The 15168-nt window shown below is 50.8% G+C and overlaps 3 protein-coding genes across 4 annotated transcripts; 2 read left to right on the forward strand and 1 right to left on the reverse strand.

The window, feature by feature from the left end:
• Positions 1-331: 331 nt before the first annotated feature.
• Positions 332-3719, forward strand: LOC112880038 (protein GAMETE EXPRESSED 1-like). Of its 2 annotated transcripts, XM_025944502.1 has the most exons (7): positions 332-512; positions 1167-1693; positions 1795-2509; positions 2613-2799; positions 2921-3077; positions 3162-3241; positions 3420-3719. In XM_025944502.1, exons 2-7 carry the CDS (start codon positions 1218-1220, stop codon positions 3635-3637), a joined length of 1833 nt encoding a protein of 610 aa, XP_025800287.1. In that variant the 5' UTR covers positions 332-512; positions 1167-1217; the 3' UTR covers positions 3638-3719. The 2 variants fall into 2 exon arrangements, with proteins under 2 accessions (XP_025800287.1, XP_025800286.1); XM_025944501.1 differs by lacking the exon at positions 332-512 and having other exon boundaries at positions 623-1693.
• Positions 3720-3810: 91 nt separating this feature from the next.
• On the reverse strand, positions 3811-8437 carry LOC112880039 (probable serine/threonine-protein kinase At1g54610). Its single transcript, XM_025944503.1, has 7 exons — positions 7812-8437; positions 7428-7712; positions 7030-7347; positions 5941-6168; positions 5278-5378; positions 4564-4678; positions 3811-4425 (listed from the first exon to the last, which is right to left on the reverse strand). The coding sequence occupies exons 1-7, from the start codon at positions 8220-8222 to the stop codon at positions 4144-4146; spliced, it is 1740 nt and encodes a 579-aa protein (XP_025800288.1). The 5' UTR covers positions 8223-8437; the 3' UTR covers positions 3811-4143.
• A 4249-nt stretch (positions 8438-12686) lies between these two features.
• On the forward strand, positions 12687-14147 carry LOC112880042 (F-box protein At3g07870-like). Its single transcript, XM_025944505.1, has one exon. It carries the CDS (start codon positions 12785-12787, stop codon positions 13826-13828), a length of 1044 nt encoding a protein of 347 aa, XP_025800290.1. The 5' UTR covers positions 12687-12784; the 3' UTR covers positions 13829-14147.
• The last annotated feature ends 1021 nt before the right edge of the window (positions 14148-15168 follow it).

A 15168-nucleotide genomic window follows, 5' to 3' on the forward strand; every position in this document is an offset into this window, starting at 1 on the left:
TTTGCCCAGATCAATATGTTTATATGGCACGCAATTTCCTTTCTTTTTTGTGCAAAATATGATGGTGTTTGAGCTCAAACTCAACAATGCAATTCTCCTGCAGTCAGAAATTATACGGGCTTTGGTTGGAGAGGACAGTTTGGCAACTGTTGAGCGTGAATCCAAACGGCTGTCCTGTTCCTGTTGGGCTCATGAACCGAGGGCGAAAAATGGATGCCGTCGCTGGGCGAAAAATGGTGCGAAAAATGGAAAGTCGCACCGCAACGCGGCAACACGGCGGGAGTCGGCGACGACGCGGTGACGCTCCGCCTCCGCTCGTGGGAGTGGGACGCGCCCTCCGGCGAACCGGCGGGGCGTCCCTCCAGTCAGAACGCGTCCGCTCTCTCCACTCTATAGATTCCGAGGCCACCCACTCTTTGAGCCCCCCGGCCCTGTCCCGACTCCTGGCGGCGGAGCGACCTCATCCGATCCCTTCTTCCGCCGCGCGACCGCGAGGCATTGGTATTTATTTGGTAAGTTGCTACTGTATTCGGCAGGCGCCGGGAGCTATCGATCGATCGATCCGGCGTCAACCGACCACCCAGGCTGGGCGGGCAAGCCCCTCCGTCCGTTCGCTCTTCCATCTCGCCCGCCAACAGGGTTCGTTTCAGATTGATGATTCTTCACAGCTCGGAAGTGAACGACGACGAGGCCGGTTCGTCGATCAGTCAAGGCCAACTGAAACGCAACCGTAGGTGTCATCCCAAACTGATTCACGCTACCTATAACCTATATCTGCTGCTACAATTGCATGGTCCTCCGATGACCGACACGCTGCTGCTCCGGCCGATGACGACGGTCATGGCGGCAGGAGCCCAAGGGACGCGGAAGACGTACTCATTGCCGAACCTGATTATTTTGAACCGGCTGCGAACGCCCAACTGATTCTTTTAGAAAAGTAAAGCCGTAAATGATCCAAGAGCTGTCAGTGTAATCTGGCGTGCTGTTCCTGGTTGCTCCAGAGGGGATCCACTTCTCTATATGCATTTGGTTAATCCTGCGTTTATAGTTAGGTGCTCGTCATTGCCATTCACAACTCTCCGCATTTGTTGCGAACCGATTTACAGGACAAAAATTATACTGCAATTGATCTTTGCGACGGTGCTGATGGTAGTTTGGTAGTGCAGGTAAACATCCTCAAGAACGCAGAGTGATCCACGCGTAATCGTCGGAGAAAGATGAGGAGCGGGGGGCTTCGTCTTCGCTTCCTTGCCATCTCGATCCTGCTCCTGTGCTCTGCAACCAATGCCGCGTCGTGGAGCATCTTCTCGAGGAGGACGTCGAAAGAGGCCGGGACGCCGCCGCTGCGGCTGGACGGCGCCGGCTTCTCGATCGACGGCGCCAGGAACGACCCCCGGGGCGCGCGGCTCGTGGACAACGCGCGGCGCCGGATCGAGGGGCCGGCGGCCTGCTGGGGCCAGGCGTACACCCGCCTCTTCGCCAGCTGCGCCGACATCATGGCCGACAAGGAGCGCCAGTCCAGGCTCGCCTGGCACCTCAGCAGCTGCTTCCAGGAGGACTCCGGCCGCCCGCCGCTCCCCGACTGCGGCGACCGCTCCGCCATGCTGGACTGCCGCAGGCGCCTCTCCGAGTCCGAGGACAAGGTCTTCCTCGAGTTCTTCCTCGAGACCAACACCCTCTGCCACCAGCTGCAGTAATCCTCTGTCCTCCTGTTCTTCATTTCATTTCACTCTGATGACATTAGCGTGCTAATGTCCATGCCATTGTTGATGATGATCTCATCTGTTCGTGCAGGGCCGAGGCGTTCAAGCACAGCACGGAGAGGCTGGTGAACGACCTCTCCAGGACGTCCAAGTCCGCGCACGAGAAGCTCGAGACCATCGAGGAGAGGTCCGACCATCTCCTACAAGAATCCGAGAACATCCGCGGCTCGCTGTTGTCGGTTGCCGCGCAGACCGAGCACCTCGCCACGGCGTCCACCGCCGTCGGGGCTCAGATCGACCAAGTGCTCGACCACTCGAGGACCATCTCCGAGCAGTCCAAGGAGATCGCGGCCGCGCAGGCGGAGCTCAGGGCCGGGCAGGCCGCGATGAGGGACGCGGTGGACGCCGGCATGGCGCGCGTGGAGGAGTCCTACAAGACCCTCGGCGACGGGATGGACAGGCTCAGGGACGACGCCGCGGGCGTCGAGAGGGGGATCAGGGCCGTCGGCGACGCCATGTCGTCGAGGATGGACGGCCTGCAGCGCACCGCCGACGACATCGGGAGCGTGGCCGGCAGGTCGCTGGAGAACCAGATGCAGCTGTTGGAGGGGCAGGCCAAGGCGATGCGAGAGCTGAACGAACTCCACGGCTTCCAGGCACGAGCACTCGAAGAGAGCAGGGAGACGATACAGAAGCTCGCGCACTTCGGCCAGCAGCAGCAGGAGGAGCTGCTGGCCCGGCAAGAGGAGATCCGGAGAGCTCACGATCATCTCATCCAGAATTCTCACTCGATACTGGGGGCTCAGGTTGTTCTCTTCACTCATCTTCTTCACCGTTCAGATGGGAATTTTTTCCACCGCTGTGCTAGGAACAGATCTCTGATGATGGAGTTATGGTTTGCTACTGCAGGAAGAGTTCAGGGCGAAGCAGGCCAACATCTTCGCGGCACTGGACAAGCTCTACGGCCTCCACAACGCCACCCTCGTGGAGTCCCGGTTCATCAAGGCCTTCTTCTTCTACTGCTGCATCACCTTCCTCATCTACATGCTCACCAGCGCCAAGCAGACGCTCGACATCAGGGGCCAGCTCTATTTCGGTGAGGTTCAGGCTACAAACTTCAGACTACCATATCATTCAGATTTTCAGACTCGTGTACTACACCATCACAACTTATACTGAATTCTGAAACTTGCGTTTGCTAACATGATTCCTCTTAGGTCTTTGCATTACGATTATGCTGGAGATTGGAGTGATCAAACTGGGAGCTGACGACTTCAACACTCAGTTCTGGGTCCTGTCCAAGGTGCTGCTGGTCAGATCAGTGTTCCTCGCCGCTGCTGCCTTCCAGATCTTGCGCTCCATCTTCACATACAAGTACGCCACTCACAGGCCATCAAAACACAATGTTCAAACAACATCAAATTACTGTGAATAATTCGGTTACCCATTCTGTTGCAGGGATTATGATGTTCTGAACCATCATCTGCTCCAAACGCTGGTGGAGAAAGTTTGGACTATTGAAGGCAATGCCTGCGGCGGTGAGCACTTTCACACCCAGACAATGCAAGCAATGGCTTAGACAAAGCCTAGTTTGTGCTAGTACAAAATCGACGAATTTTTCCAGCATTTTTCTGTGTCCTTTGCAACTAACCACCGTGTAACTGTCATATACGGGTACAAAGTCTGACCAAAATGTTTGTAACATCCCTGGTCCAGGAGGCAAGGCGTATAATCCGTACAGCTCAGAGAATGATGGAAGCCTCAGCAGGTACTCCTGGATCTTCGACGAGCTGGAGGACGAAGTGGACAGCAGGATCGATCCAGACTTCATGCCGCCAAAAAATGGCGTTTTACTGGAACAAATCGGTGAAAACTCAATCACCACGTCAGACTCAAGGAGATACAACCTCCGTCCGCGCATTAGACCGTGCTAATATCATATGGATTACGGCAGTTCTGCCATAGAACTTGTAAAAATATCAACACTGGGCTGAAGAACAGAACGGTGGAGAGAATTAAAATTTTACTATGCTTTTGAGTTAATTAGAAGATCTTCTAGATGAATGGAAAGAAAACATACAATGTAACTGATCGACAAAGTAGCAGATAAAAAATATTCAATTGATTGAAAGCTATGAAGAGTGACATGCTAAGTAGACCTAACAGTTCCATTCCTCACTCAAATAAATCTAACATATTGCTGCTTATAAGAATGGAAAAGAGAACCTAATGTACAGAATTGACTAATTGAGCTCCCTCTCCAGCCTATACAATGACCGATGTTCGGAAAAATTCCGTACATGAATGGATCTGAGAAAAAACAATTCATTCACTGTTGCAGCCCCCTGACTTAACTCAGATCTCTTAGTTTGTAGGAGCCGCTGCAAAGTATTTTTTTCAGTATTGAAGCCTTCTTTTGCACTAAGCATGATATGATGTATCATCTAGCACGGGCAGTTGATGGTTGTTTTGAAGAGCGGCCAGACTTGTGTTTCCGCTTTTGGTTGCCTGCTGCAGAGTCAGCCAATGGTCCAGACCAGGTAGGCACGGCGCCTTTTTCATAAGGAAATACAGTGCTGAAGGAAGAAGGATCTGGGGGCTCAAATGCTGGTTCCATGTGATTTGAACAGCCCAAGGGATATCCAAGTGCACCATCCTGGTGTGGTGGAGGAAACTTTTCACTCTTGCTCTTTGCATTTGCATGTGTTATTAACCTTCTTTTCTGTAGAGAAAAAAAGTTTTTTGTTAGCCAATAAACTAAAATTTGCACCCTTTAGACAAATGCTTGCAACACAGTATATGCAGACAAGCTTATGCCAATGAACAATGAGCAACTCAAGTAAATAAAGAGTTAACATACATCAATATTTGCTTGAAGTTCAGCATTTGCCTCCGGAGCTGGAACAGCCCTAGGCCGGTCTCGTGTCCTTGTCTTCCTTGTTCCATCTCCATTAGCTCTACCAGCAGCCCTTAAGCTGTTTGTTCATCCAAAAAATGAGCCAATCAGCCAACGAGCAACCAGAATGTTAAGGAACGGTGTATTAAGAAAAAATAAATTTGCATCTAGGGGAATAATTGGAAAGACAAAGACAGACAAAATATAACAGAAAAGTAGGGAGACAAATTGTTGCATGACTCATCATGATGTGTAAGCAGGATTCCATGATGATGTCTAAGCATTATTCTCAACAAGTTCCCAGAAATCCTGGAATCTTGGCACGACAGCCAAGACTCACTTTAGTATAAATCAGTACATGTCCTTGCAGTGGACCAAAGTAACTTTTGAGACACGAAATAAATTTTTCATAAGCTGAATACATTTTTGTCATGTTATGTCCTCTCCTGTGATCAACATAAGCAGTGTTGCCCCAAGTATGAACTCAAAAATTCAGGGTGCTGCTGTAATCCCAAGCTTCAGCTCAAGTTGATAACTCTGAATTCTACACTTTCTCAGGCAAAGGAAAAAACATTCATATTTACTCGCATCACTTTCTTGCATAGGTGACAATACATAGCATCCAGAACAACAAAGGCAAAATATAGATAGAACTTTGTGAGTGTTAGCGTGACAAACCGTCTAGCTTCTTCATCTCTTCGTTTCGCATCCATCTCTTTACTCGGTGGGTATTGGGGCAGACTTGATGGTTCACATGCATGAGGCTCAGTTGTAAAGAACTGCATGCATAGTGAAAATAAAGGGGGCTTGCTTTTGAAAAGAATTATTCATGATAACAACACGGCAGGATATAGATAAGCTACTCGCATAAATTCAGACAACAACTTGTAGTGACCTTGTATGTCTAAACAAGAATAACATTTTGACTACAGGATATGCCTATCGAATAGACAAGGTTGGGGAAGCGAAAGACTTGGTCAGAAATTAAATTTATAGATCAAGGTGGCTTAACTACTTAGTGGCAATATATTGATCAATAAACTATTGTTGCCCTCTGGAAATCTGGAAGCAATGAACTTTTTTTCTCTCGAGGACTAACATTGAGCATTGACTGGTCAACTAGCTGCTATATAATCTCTTCTAAAAATCAATTTGAGAAGGCCAAAGTGATCTACAAGGAAAGTAGGTCCTTACTACCGTCAACCTTTGGGTGCAAATATTCTTAATGATTTAGTACCCCCACTGCTAATGTCATCATCAAAGGTGATTAATCGATCAAGTAAGGTCTTTGTTTTCATGTATATAAAAAATAGGAACAGAATGATAACTCAGACAACTTACATCACTTTGCAATGCAGATGTTGCCGTTAAACGATCAGCTGGATCAATTGCAAGTAGTGTTTCAATCAGTCGTAGTGCTGATTGAGGGAAATCTTTGAATGTATCCGCTATTCTCCTTTTGTATGGTTGTTGAGGCTTAAATATAGTTGCATGAGGCAACTTTGATTTTTTCCAATATTCTTCCGTCGGAGAGCCACATAACTTAAAAATTTTATGCAGCTGTTCCACCTAAAAGACAGATACAATCAAAAGAAGAAACATTTGAGAGGCGCAATCAAAAAAGATGAATGTGACTGAACCTATGTTCATTACTAAAAATTTTAACAGAAAAGGCAGCTGTATTTCCAAATGATTTCATTGCATTGCTACCAGTGAACGAAGAATAATTCAGCATCTAAGATCTGGAAAAGCATGGAATTCAGGATTTTAACGCATAACAAAGGTGCCATGTGACACTATCAGTTATTGTTCTGCATTGCCAAAACAGTACATTCATAACCCTGATTAAAAAACTGTCCTTTTATTGTCAACAAGGTCATCCTTTAATTCTTATCTAAATTAGGTCAAAGTTGAAATATCATTTTCATCAACAAGGTCATTTTGCATGACACGCTCCTTGAATATGTCTATTGCCCAATTTTTCATCTAACAAAATAGCAAAACCAATATAGCTTGGGTGAGAAATTGAAAATTTGAAGGTTTGCCTACACATGAACATTACTACAGTAGGGTCACGACTAAATAGAATCAACTATTGCTCAAAAAAATACGATTTTCATCAACAATATCAGTTTGCATAGCATCCGCATTGCATAGGCTAAGCTATCACACAGTTTCATCCAATAATATAATGAATAACAAAACCAATACAGTTTGGATGAGAGATTGAAAATCCGAAGGTTTGCTACCACATGAACAGTAGCACAGTATTGCAGCATGGTCACAACTAAATGGAAGAATCCACTACCATAGCCTTAGTAATGAAAATTTCACAGCCATGGAAAACTGAATCTTTCAACGGTGAATGCTGATAGCCATATGGTATTTCAGGCACAACATAATGCAACAGTCAGGCATTCTGCAGCTAACCTCAGTCCGTCCAGGCAGTATAGGCTTTCCAGCCAGCAATTCAGCAAGTATACATCCAGCACTCCACAAGTCGATGCCAACTCCATAGTCCGTCGCACCCAACAGCAACTCCGGTGGGCGGTACCAGAGTGTCACCACCCGACTCGTCATTGGCTGTTTATGGTTGGGGTCAAAGAAGGATGCTAGACCGAAATCTGCAATCTTCAGGACACCATTGTTGTCCAAAAGCAGATTTGACCCCTTGATGTCACGATGCAGCACTCCCCGGTTGTGGCAGTGCTCAAGCCCTGACAACAACTGATGCACATAGCACTTGACCTGTCCCAACATAAACACCTCAATCAGCCGCATTTCACATAATCGGGTGTGATGGTGTCTCAGCAAGACGGGATCTTGACCTGGGGCAGCGTGAACTTGATGTCAGGGCTGGCGGCGAGGCCAGCCAGGTCGTGGACCATGTAGTCGAAGACGAGGTATAGGCTGCAGGACATGCGGGAGGTGACGAGCCCGTCGAGCTTGACGACATTGGGGTGGTCGAGGCGGCGCAGGATGAGGATCTCGCGCGCCATGAAGCGCACGCTCTCGGGCTCCAGGTTGTCGAAGCGCACCTTCTTGAGCGCCACGATCTTGCCGCTCAGCGAGTCCCGCGCCTTGTACACATTGCTGTACGTGCCCTGGCCGATCTGGGAGCGAGGGGGAAAAGATGCAATTTTTCACCTCGGCGTTCGCGCGGCATGGATCACGAAGCTGGGGAGGCGGAGGGGCCGGGGGAAAGGGCGCACCTTGTCGATCTTCTCGAAGGAGTCGGCGCGGCGCGGGGTCCAGCCGTTGATGGCCTCGCCGGCGACGGCGGAGAGCCAGGCGGGCCAGCCGGCGGCGACCTGCTCGCCGCGCGCCTTGTTGGCGAAGCTCCCGCCCAGGCGCACCTCCGCGTGCGCCGCGGCAGCCGCCGCCGCGGTGGCGGAGCGCGACGACCGCGACCGGCGCTCCCTCTTCACCTGCGCCGGCTTGTCAGGCTTCTCGTCCGCCTGCTGCTCCGGCGCCGCGCCAGCCCCCGCCGGCGCCGCGGCGGCGTCGGAGGAGTCCACCCCCTCCTGCTGCGGCTGGGAGACCACGGGGTGGTCCCGGCGGCGGGAGGAGGTGACGGGGGCCGCCGGGCTGGTGGTGGACGGGCGGCCGTGCACGCAGCCCATGGCGGGGGGCCGAGGTCACCGGCGGCGGGGCATGGGGCGGTGTTGGCGCGAGAGGTCTCGCCGGAGGAGGGAGGCCGCGATCCGGAGGCGGCGGCGCGGGGACGTGGGGGCGGGTGGGAAGCGGAAGGCGAGGTGGAGGTGGTGGTGGGGGCGAGTAAAGTAAAGCTGCGCTAGGCCTCGGCGAGTGAGGGGAACGGCGAGGCAAAGGCAGGGCAGTCTGCACGGCACGGGGCTGGTGGGCAGTGGAACGGGAACGCTTTGACTCTGACGGGTCTGTACATGCTGTCCTCTTCGATGTGCCCACGCCCTGTGCGGAAATTTGGCAAGGGCACGATGGTAATTGCACTTGGAAGAAAACTAAAAAAATGCGTGCTAGTAATTTTTTTTGTCTTTTCCCCCCTGCCATGACCCTTCTTTGTCTTTTGAGCAAGTGGTGTGCTGGGAGAGGTATAAGATGAAACAATTTCAGTTAAAAGTATACCTTTTTCTTTTTTAATATAATTTTTGCATGCTTCTCGGGTTCTTGAGAGATGTTATCCTCTTTCTTTGTCCTAGGGATGTGACCACAGCCATGAAAAGAAGAAAGCAAAGGGCGCGGGCGGCCACCCTGAAATTTATATTCTAGGTCGTAAATCCTTTGGGTTTTGTCTCATGGGCAAGGGGACACGGTGCCTATAATTCATGGGATTATCAAACTACAAAAGGAACAAAAGGGGAACAATAAGCAGGATTATCATGTACTTTAAGCACATGCCCCTTTTCGCCGAAATTGGGCTAAGTGACTTCTTTGCCACATAATAAAGTATTTTCCATATGCATGTTTTTGTGCTCTTTCTTTGTTTATTTATGATTAATCACAAACATTACTTAAATGTCGCACTCATGACATGCTCGGCTGAAGACTTGTGAGCAACGCGTCCTATAGTATAGTATGTCTACGAATTGTATTTTACTGTAACCGTTCATACTGAATGATAGAGTCATCGTTCAAATGTTGAACGGATGGAGAAGAGAGCTCAAAAGAGTTGAAACATGATGCCTAATCCCTTTTAGCACGCAACAATCGCTTTCTTTGATACTTGAAAACACATGTTTATGGCGCTTTGTTAGACGATAACGAAAGAAGATGCGAATTGACTTGAGAACAAAAATTCATGTTAGCAACTTGTGCCTATTATTGCAGAAAGAAAGCGAGAAGGGCCCAAGGAGAAAACGACGAGCTATAGAAGGTCACCAGCTCACCATTCTCTCTTTCTCCCAAAAAAACTCACCTCTCCACCCCCACCCCCCCCCCCCCCCCCTGTGTCACAGATGGATCCCGAGGAGGAGATGCCTTGGAAGAGACGAACATGTCTGCACTGACTGCACACCAGCAGCTCGTCCATTGGAGCACGGAGCCACCCTGTTCCCTTACCGGCCCGGGGACAGCAACGAATCGCTATGCATCTTCTACCCGGCCGTACAGCGCCACCTCTTGGAGTTACTGCAAACCGTTGCACAGGAGGTGGTGTACACTACGCGGAGCCTGAATCCAAGGAGTGGCCTAGTCGCCTAGTACTATAGTACTAGATGCAGTTGTCAGTGATCTGCCGTTTCCATCATAGTAGGATTAAATTTAACGGCAGTTTTTGTAAGAAATTCAAATTGCAGAGATCAACTTTGATATGTAAAAAGGTTGTAAACGCAAATGATGGATCATGACTCACTGGTGGTATCATGAACAGTATAAAATTTTTCATGACACGTGTGTTGATAGCGAAACTTGGCGCATCACTAGTTTAGTCCTTGTTTGATTATTAAGAAGCTAAATGGGCAAATCAACACGTCTGAGTGATGGGGCTGTTCGTCTCCTCCCATCCCATGTCACTTTCTCCCCCGGGTATATTCTACTATGGCACCTTCAGCCAAACTGGCAAGGAGTCAACTGAACTGGACTGAAGCAGCACAGTAACTGACTGACTGGCATGCTGGCCCCATGCAGAAGCGACACATGCTGCTCCTCCTAAACTCTTATCTCTGACACCGCACCCTCCATCTGCACCAACAGTGCTAGTTTGCTGGCCACTTCTCGTCGTCGGCATCTTTTGATCCTCATGGTTGACTTTCTTTTACCTCTAGAGAATTTCTCCAGCCCCCTTTCAGGCCAACTGCTGCAACGAAAGGGATCTGTCAGGCTAACTGCTCTTGTGTTGTTACAATGGATGGATATGCAGCAAGACAGCCCAATCACTGGTCGGGTTCAGTGGTGCGTAGGTGCCAAGTGTAGTTGCAGAATTTGCATCATGGAGTAGTTGCCATGCTGCAAGATATCATGGTTTGCCGTGTTTGATGTCCCTTTTGACTTGCCAGGATCCATGCAGTCACCAAGGCCCCATCAGCCTTTTTTAGTGTGTGGGTCAGGTCTATCTCTCCTTGGATATATAGGTTGAACTTACAGGACACCAGATTGAAGTTATTGACCATTTATTTACTACTTTAATCCGCCAAAGGATCTCTGGTATGGTTATCATGTGACAACATCAGAGACTCAGAGATGATGCAAGAAATCAGCCAACTCCATTGTGTTCAGCATCACTACTACGTACGCCCGGCAAGAAGCGCTCAATCTGCCGTTTGGATTTCATACGACAAACGATAACACTAAGGATGCAAGTGGATATGTAATAGTATTTTTTGTCAGCTAACTAATTACGATGACATACCAATTTTATTTATTTTTTCTTCAAAATTATTTACGCAGAATACCATTATAGTTAATTTTATCAATATTTTGGGCTGACCCAATGACCCAATTTATACATGATTTGCATCCCTACATTCGACACGTACTCCTGGCCATTGTCGTTCCAACGAACATGATATTCGACATCAACTCCTTCCAGGCTAAGGATATCAGTAACTTTTGTGCCCATGGGCCACTGCTACGTGGGCCTGTCTAATTCTGTGCGGTTACAGAACGTAAACTGGGCCTTAAAAGTTGCAGCCCATTAGGCGTAGTTCTCTACAACACGGCCCATTGAGAACGGAGACCGTTGGCTATTCGGCCCAGCTAAAACGTGCGACCAAGTGAAAGAGTGCTTGACCCGAACACCAAATCTAATCCGTTGCCTAAGGCCCTGTTTGGGACTGCTTCACTTCACCAAATTCAACTTCACTTCACGAATCTGTAGCCAAACACCCTCAGCTTCACCAGCTCAGCTTCACCAAAAAACGTGAAGTTGGCCCCAACTTCACGAAATCTATGAAGCAGCCAAAAGGGTACTTCACGAGTAGCCGTTTTAAACTCCCTCGTGAAGTTGAAGGAAAATTACCCACCAATGCCACTGATTACACACCTGAAACGTTATTTTTTCTATCCCACCCGCGCCCCCCCCTCTTCCTCCCTCTGTCCGGCTCCCATCCCTCTGCTTCCTCCCATCCCGAAACCCTAGCGCGGGCGGCATGGCAACGGGCGGCGCGGGCGGCGCGGGCCCCGGCGCGAGCGGCGCGGTCGGCGTGGCGGGCGCGGCGGGCCACCGCGCGGGCGGCGCAGCGGCCCCGGCGCGAGCGGCGTGGCGGGCGCGGCGGGCCACCGCGCGGGCGGCGCAGCGGGCCACGGCGCGGTCGCGGGATGCGCGGACGCGGTCGCGGGCGGCGCGTGCTCGGGCGCGGTGGCCGCGGGCGGCGCATGCGCGGTGGCCGCGGGCGGCGCGTGCGCGGGAGCGGTGGCCGCGGGCGGCGCGGGCGCGGGCGCGGTGGGATAGAAAAACTCGTATGTGTATGCCCATCGTCGATTCTATCTCGTCTGCCGCTACCGGTGCTCCATCGTTGCTGCTTCTGTCGCCACGTGCTCGATTCCGCCACCACCTGCTCGATTTCGCCGCTCCAAGCAGCGCATCGAGCTCGGCCATGGAGCTGCGCGGGCCTACCCCGAGCGCCACCCGATCTCGGCCATGGAGCCCCACGGGCCTGCCCCCAGACAGCGCGCTAGCTTGGCCATGGACCCTTCCGCAAGCGTCGGCCGAGCTCGGCCATGGAGCAACCGGCCGCGGGAGAGATGCATCTGGGGGAGACGGAGAGACAGAGAGATGCGTTGACGGTGGGAGAGAGAAGGGGAGAGGGAGAAAGAGAGAGATGTGTTGACGGGAGAGGGAGGGGGAAAGAGAGATGCGAGACATATGCGTTGGATGTTTTTCCTGATGAATTATTTTGGAATATTTGTACTTTATTATCTATTTATAATGTACTGTTATTTCTTAATTAGGCGTTTAGATGGAAAATCATAAGAGAAATCCTCTCATACATCGTTCAAGGGCATAAGGGACTTTTCCAATCCGAATCTCTTTTTTCTGAAGCTGAAGTTGATCTGGTAGCCAAACACTTTCAAAAACTCTGCAACTTCAAAGCTGAGCTGCTCTGCTGTGAAGTTCATGAAGCTGAGCTGCGATTTGTGAAGCAGAGCAGTCCCAAACAGGCCCTAAACAAACCCTAGTCACAACAACAAGTCGAGCCGCCGGCGTTAATTGGTCAGCCACGCGCACGCATCTGAACCAAAAGCGGCGGGGACAACGGCGGCGACGAGAATGGAAGACACGGCGCCGGTCCGCCGGCTTCCCGAGGACACCATCGCCGACATCCTGCTCCGCCTGCCGTCCAAGTACATCCTCCGCTCCGGCGCCGTGTGCAGGGCCTGGCGCCGCGTCACCACCGCCCCGCACTTCCTCGCCGCGCGCGCGCGCCGCCAGCAGCCTGTTTCGATCCTCGCGCACGCGTACCTGCCCGCGGCGCCATGGGCGTGCAGCGACGGCGGCCTCAGCTCCGAGGACACCGCGCTGGAAGCGCTCCCGGTCGCCTCCCTCGAGGACGACCGGCGCCGCCTCGTCCGCTACCCCGCGACCATCCCGGCGCACTGCGGCCGCCTGCTCGCCTCGTGCGCCGGCGCGCTGCTGTTCAAGAAGGCCACGGGGCTCTACCTCCTCTGCGACCCCGTCGCGAGGAAGTGGGCCGAGCTGCCGCGGCTGCCCGACGACTACTGCAGGGACGCCGACCCGGAGTACGGCTTCTACTTCCACCAGCCGTCCGGCGAGTTCCGGCTCCTCTGCTGCAGCCTCACGAGCCGCATCTGGTACATCGTCTCCACTGGCGCCGTCGGGCCCCGGCACCTGAAAGCGAACCCCGACCCCGACCTCATCACCCGATTCGTACGCCCCCTGCTCACGACGGCGGCGATACCCGTGGCTCTTCACGGCAACTTGCACTGGCCGGCACTGTGGCTCTGCGCCGGCGGCGAGACGAGGATCACGGCTTTCAACACGGTGTCGGAGACGTTCCAACAAATGGCCGGGCCGACGTCGAGGACGCCCAGGATGGTGAAGCTGTTCGAGATGGAAGGGCTGCTCGCGGCGGCCGACTTTGGGGAGGAGAAGCACGTCGACCTCTGGTTCCTCGAGGACTACACTGGCGAGATGTGGGCGCACCGCCACCGGGTCGCCTCGCCGTGGAAACATGGCAGCCAAGGAAGGCCGCGTAATCACTGGGGTATGCAGTCTGTGGCCGTGGCGGGCGACGACGAAGGCAACGTCATCGTCGGCAACAACGACGGGTTAGTAGGTATAGCACGAGGATGAGGAAGACGGTCAGGACCGTCGACTCGGCGGTGCAGGGGAAGAACAGGGTGTTCGTGTCAATGCATGTGTTCAAGGGGAGCCTTTTGCAACACCCGTGCTTCGTCGCGCCGACTTCCGCCGACTTCCCGTTGATCCACTCCTGGAGCTAAGTAATCGCTGGGTGTTGAGTCCAGTGGTATCGTGGATGTGGAGAACATTCTAAAAGTTAATTGATATGGTTTTCACTTCCTAAGCATTTAGCAACTTTTGTTTGCTTTAAAAAGATGTGGCAATTTGCATTGGATGTACAATTTATCTGAAAAATCACGCGAGGCTTTTTTTTTCCGAACTACTGGCCCCCCAAGTCCGATGGAAAATTTCTCATCGGACCATGCATCGCAACATTAAAAATTAACAGCTGCAATATTACAAAATATGTATTCAAATTAACTTTATCATCCGATTCTAGGAAAGAAAATTCACATCACAACATGACCCTTTATTTCATGCAACAATCACTGAGAGTGGCGATATGTAGAAACAAAATCTGCAACATCAACGTCAATGCTTACACTTTTGCAACATTTTAAAATTATAACCGCAACATTTTCAAACTACAGTTGCAACATTTTAAAAAATTTAAGCATTAAAAATATTATTGAAAAAATAGAGCATTAGACAAATCTCCCACAAGAAATACAAGTACAAATCTCCCACAAGAACATTGACATTGGATTGGGGCGTCCGATTTTTGGTTGAGGGCGTAGGACGCCTAACCCAAGCATTATTGTTTTTTCTCTAGGGTTCGGCTCAGCGAGATAAAGGGGATGTCATCATCCATGGGCAGCTACTACTATCAGATAAGGCAAACTGGCGAGACAGAGGCGATATGGAGCTGGTGATCGGGTTGGCATGAAGATGCAGATAAAACAAGGCTGATCAGGTTGCATTGAAACCGCTCTGTTGCAAGCAATACAAAAGATTCGATATAGGTGGTAGACAGATTTAGAAGAATTAATGTTTTGCCAATACATTTCCCCAAGCAAGAGAAATAAAGGGTTCCTGAGGTGCCCATCCTAATCTATTCATCGTCTCTTTCCTTGGTTTGTCCAGCTAATGATCTGATCTTACGCGTTGCATTGGATCCGCTCTGTTGCGAAGAATATAAAGATTCGGTACAGATGGTAAACAGATTTAGAGATATTAATTTCTTACCAATAGATTTCCTCACACATGAGATACAGAGGGTTCCAGAGCTGTCCATCCTAGCCACTTTTTCCCTTGATTTATCCAGCTAATGACCCAATCTGACGCGTTGCTTGGATCCACTTTGTTGCAAAGAATATCAGGTTTAAAAGCAT

This window comes from Panicum hallii, chromosome 2 (genome assembly GCF_002211085.1).
Source record: "Panicum hallii strain FIL2 chromosome 2, PHallii_v3.1, whole genome shotgun sequence".
Classification (NCBI taxonomy): domain Eukaryota; kingdom Viridiplantae; phylum Streptophyta; class Magnoliopsida; order Poales; family Poaceae; genus Panicum; species Panicum hallii.

Excerpts from the sequence above, each read along its gene's own strand:
- LOC112880038 (XM_025944502.1), top strand. The coding sequence starts at position 1,218 with ATGAGGAGCGGGGGGCTTCGTCTTCGCTTCCTTGCCATCTCGATCCTG. Across the intron at positions 1,694-1,794 it reads ACCCTCTGCCACCAGCTGCA|GGCCGAGGCGTTCAAGCACA; the intron begins GTAATCCTCTGT and ends CTGTTCGTGCAG. Across the intron at positions 2,510-2,612 it reads ACTCGATACTGGGGGCTCAG|GAAGAGTTCAGGGCGAAGCA; the intron begins GTTGTTCTCTTC and ends TTGCTACTGCAG.
- LOC112880042 (XM_025944505.1), top strand. The coding sequence starts at position 12,785 with ATGGAAGACACGGCGCCGGTCCGCCGGCTTCCCGAGGACACCATCGCC.
- LOC112880039 (XM_025944503.1), bottom strand. The coding sequence starts at position 8,222 with ATGGGCTGCGTGCACGGCCGCCCGTCCACCACCAGCCCGGCGGCCCCC. Across the intron at positions 5,379-5,940 it reads CATCTGCATTGCAAAGTGAT|TTCTTTACAACTGAGCCTCA; the intron begins GTAAGTTGTCTG and ends CTATGCATGCAG. Across the intron at positions 4,679-5,277 it reads AGAGATGAAGAAGCTAGACG|CTTAAGGGCTGCTGGTAGAG; the intron begins GTTTGTCACGCT and ends ATGAACAAACAG.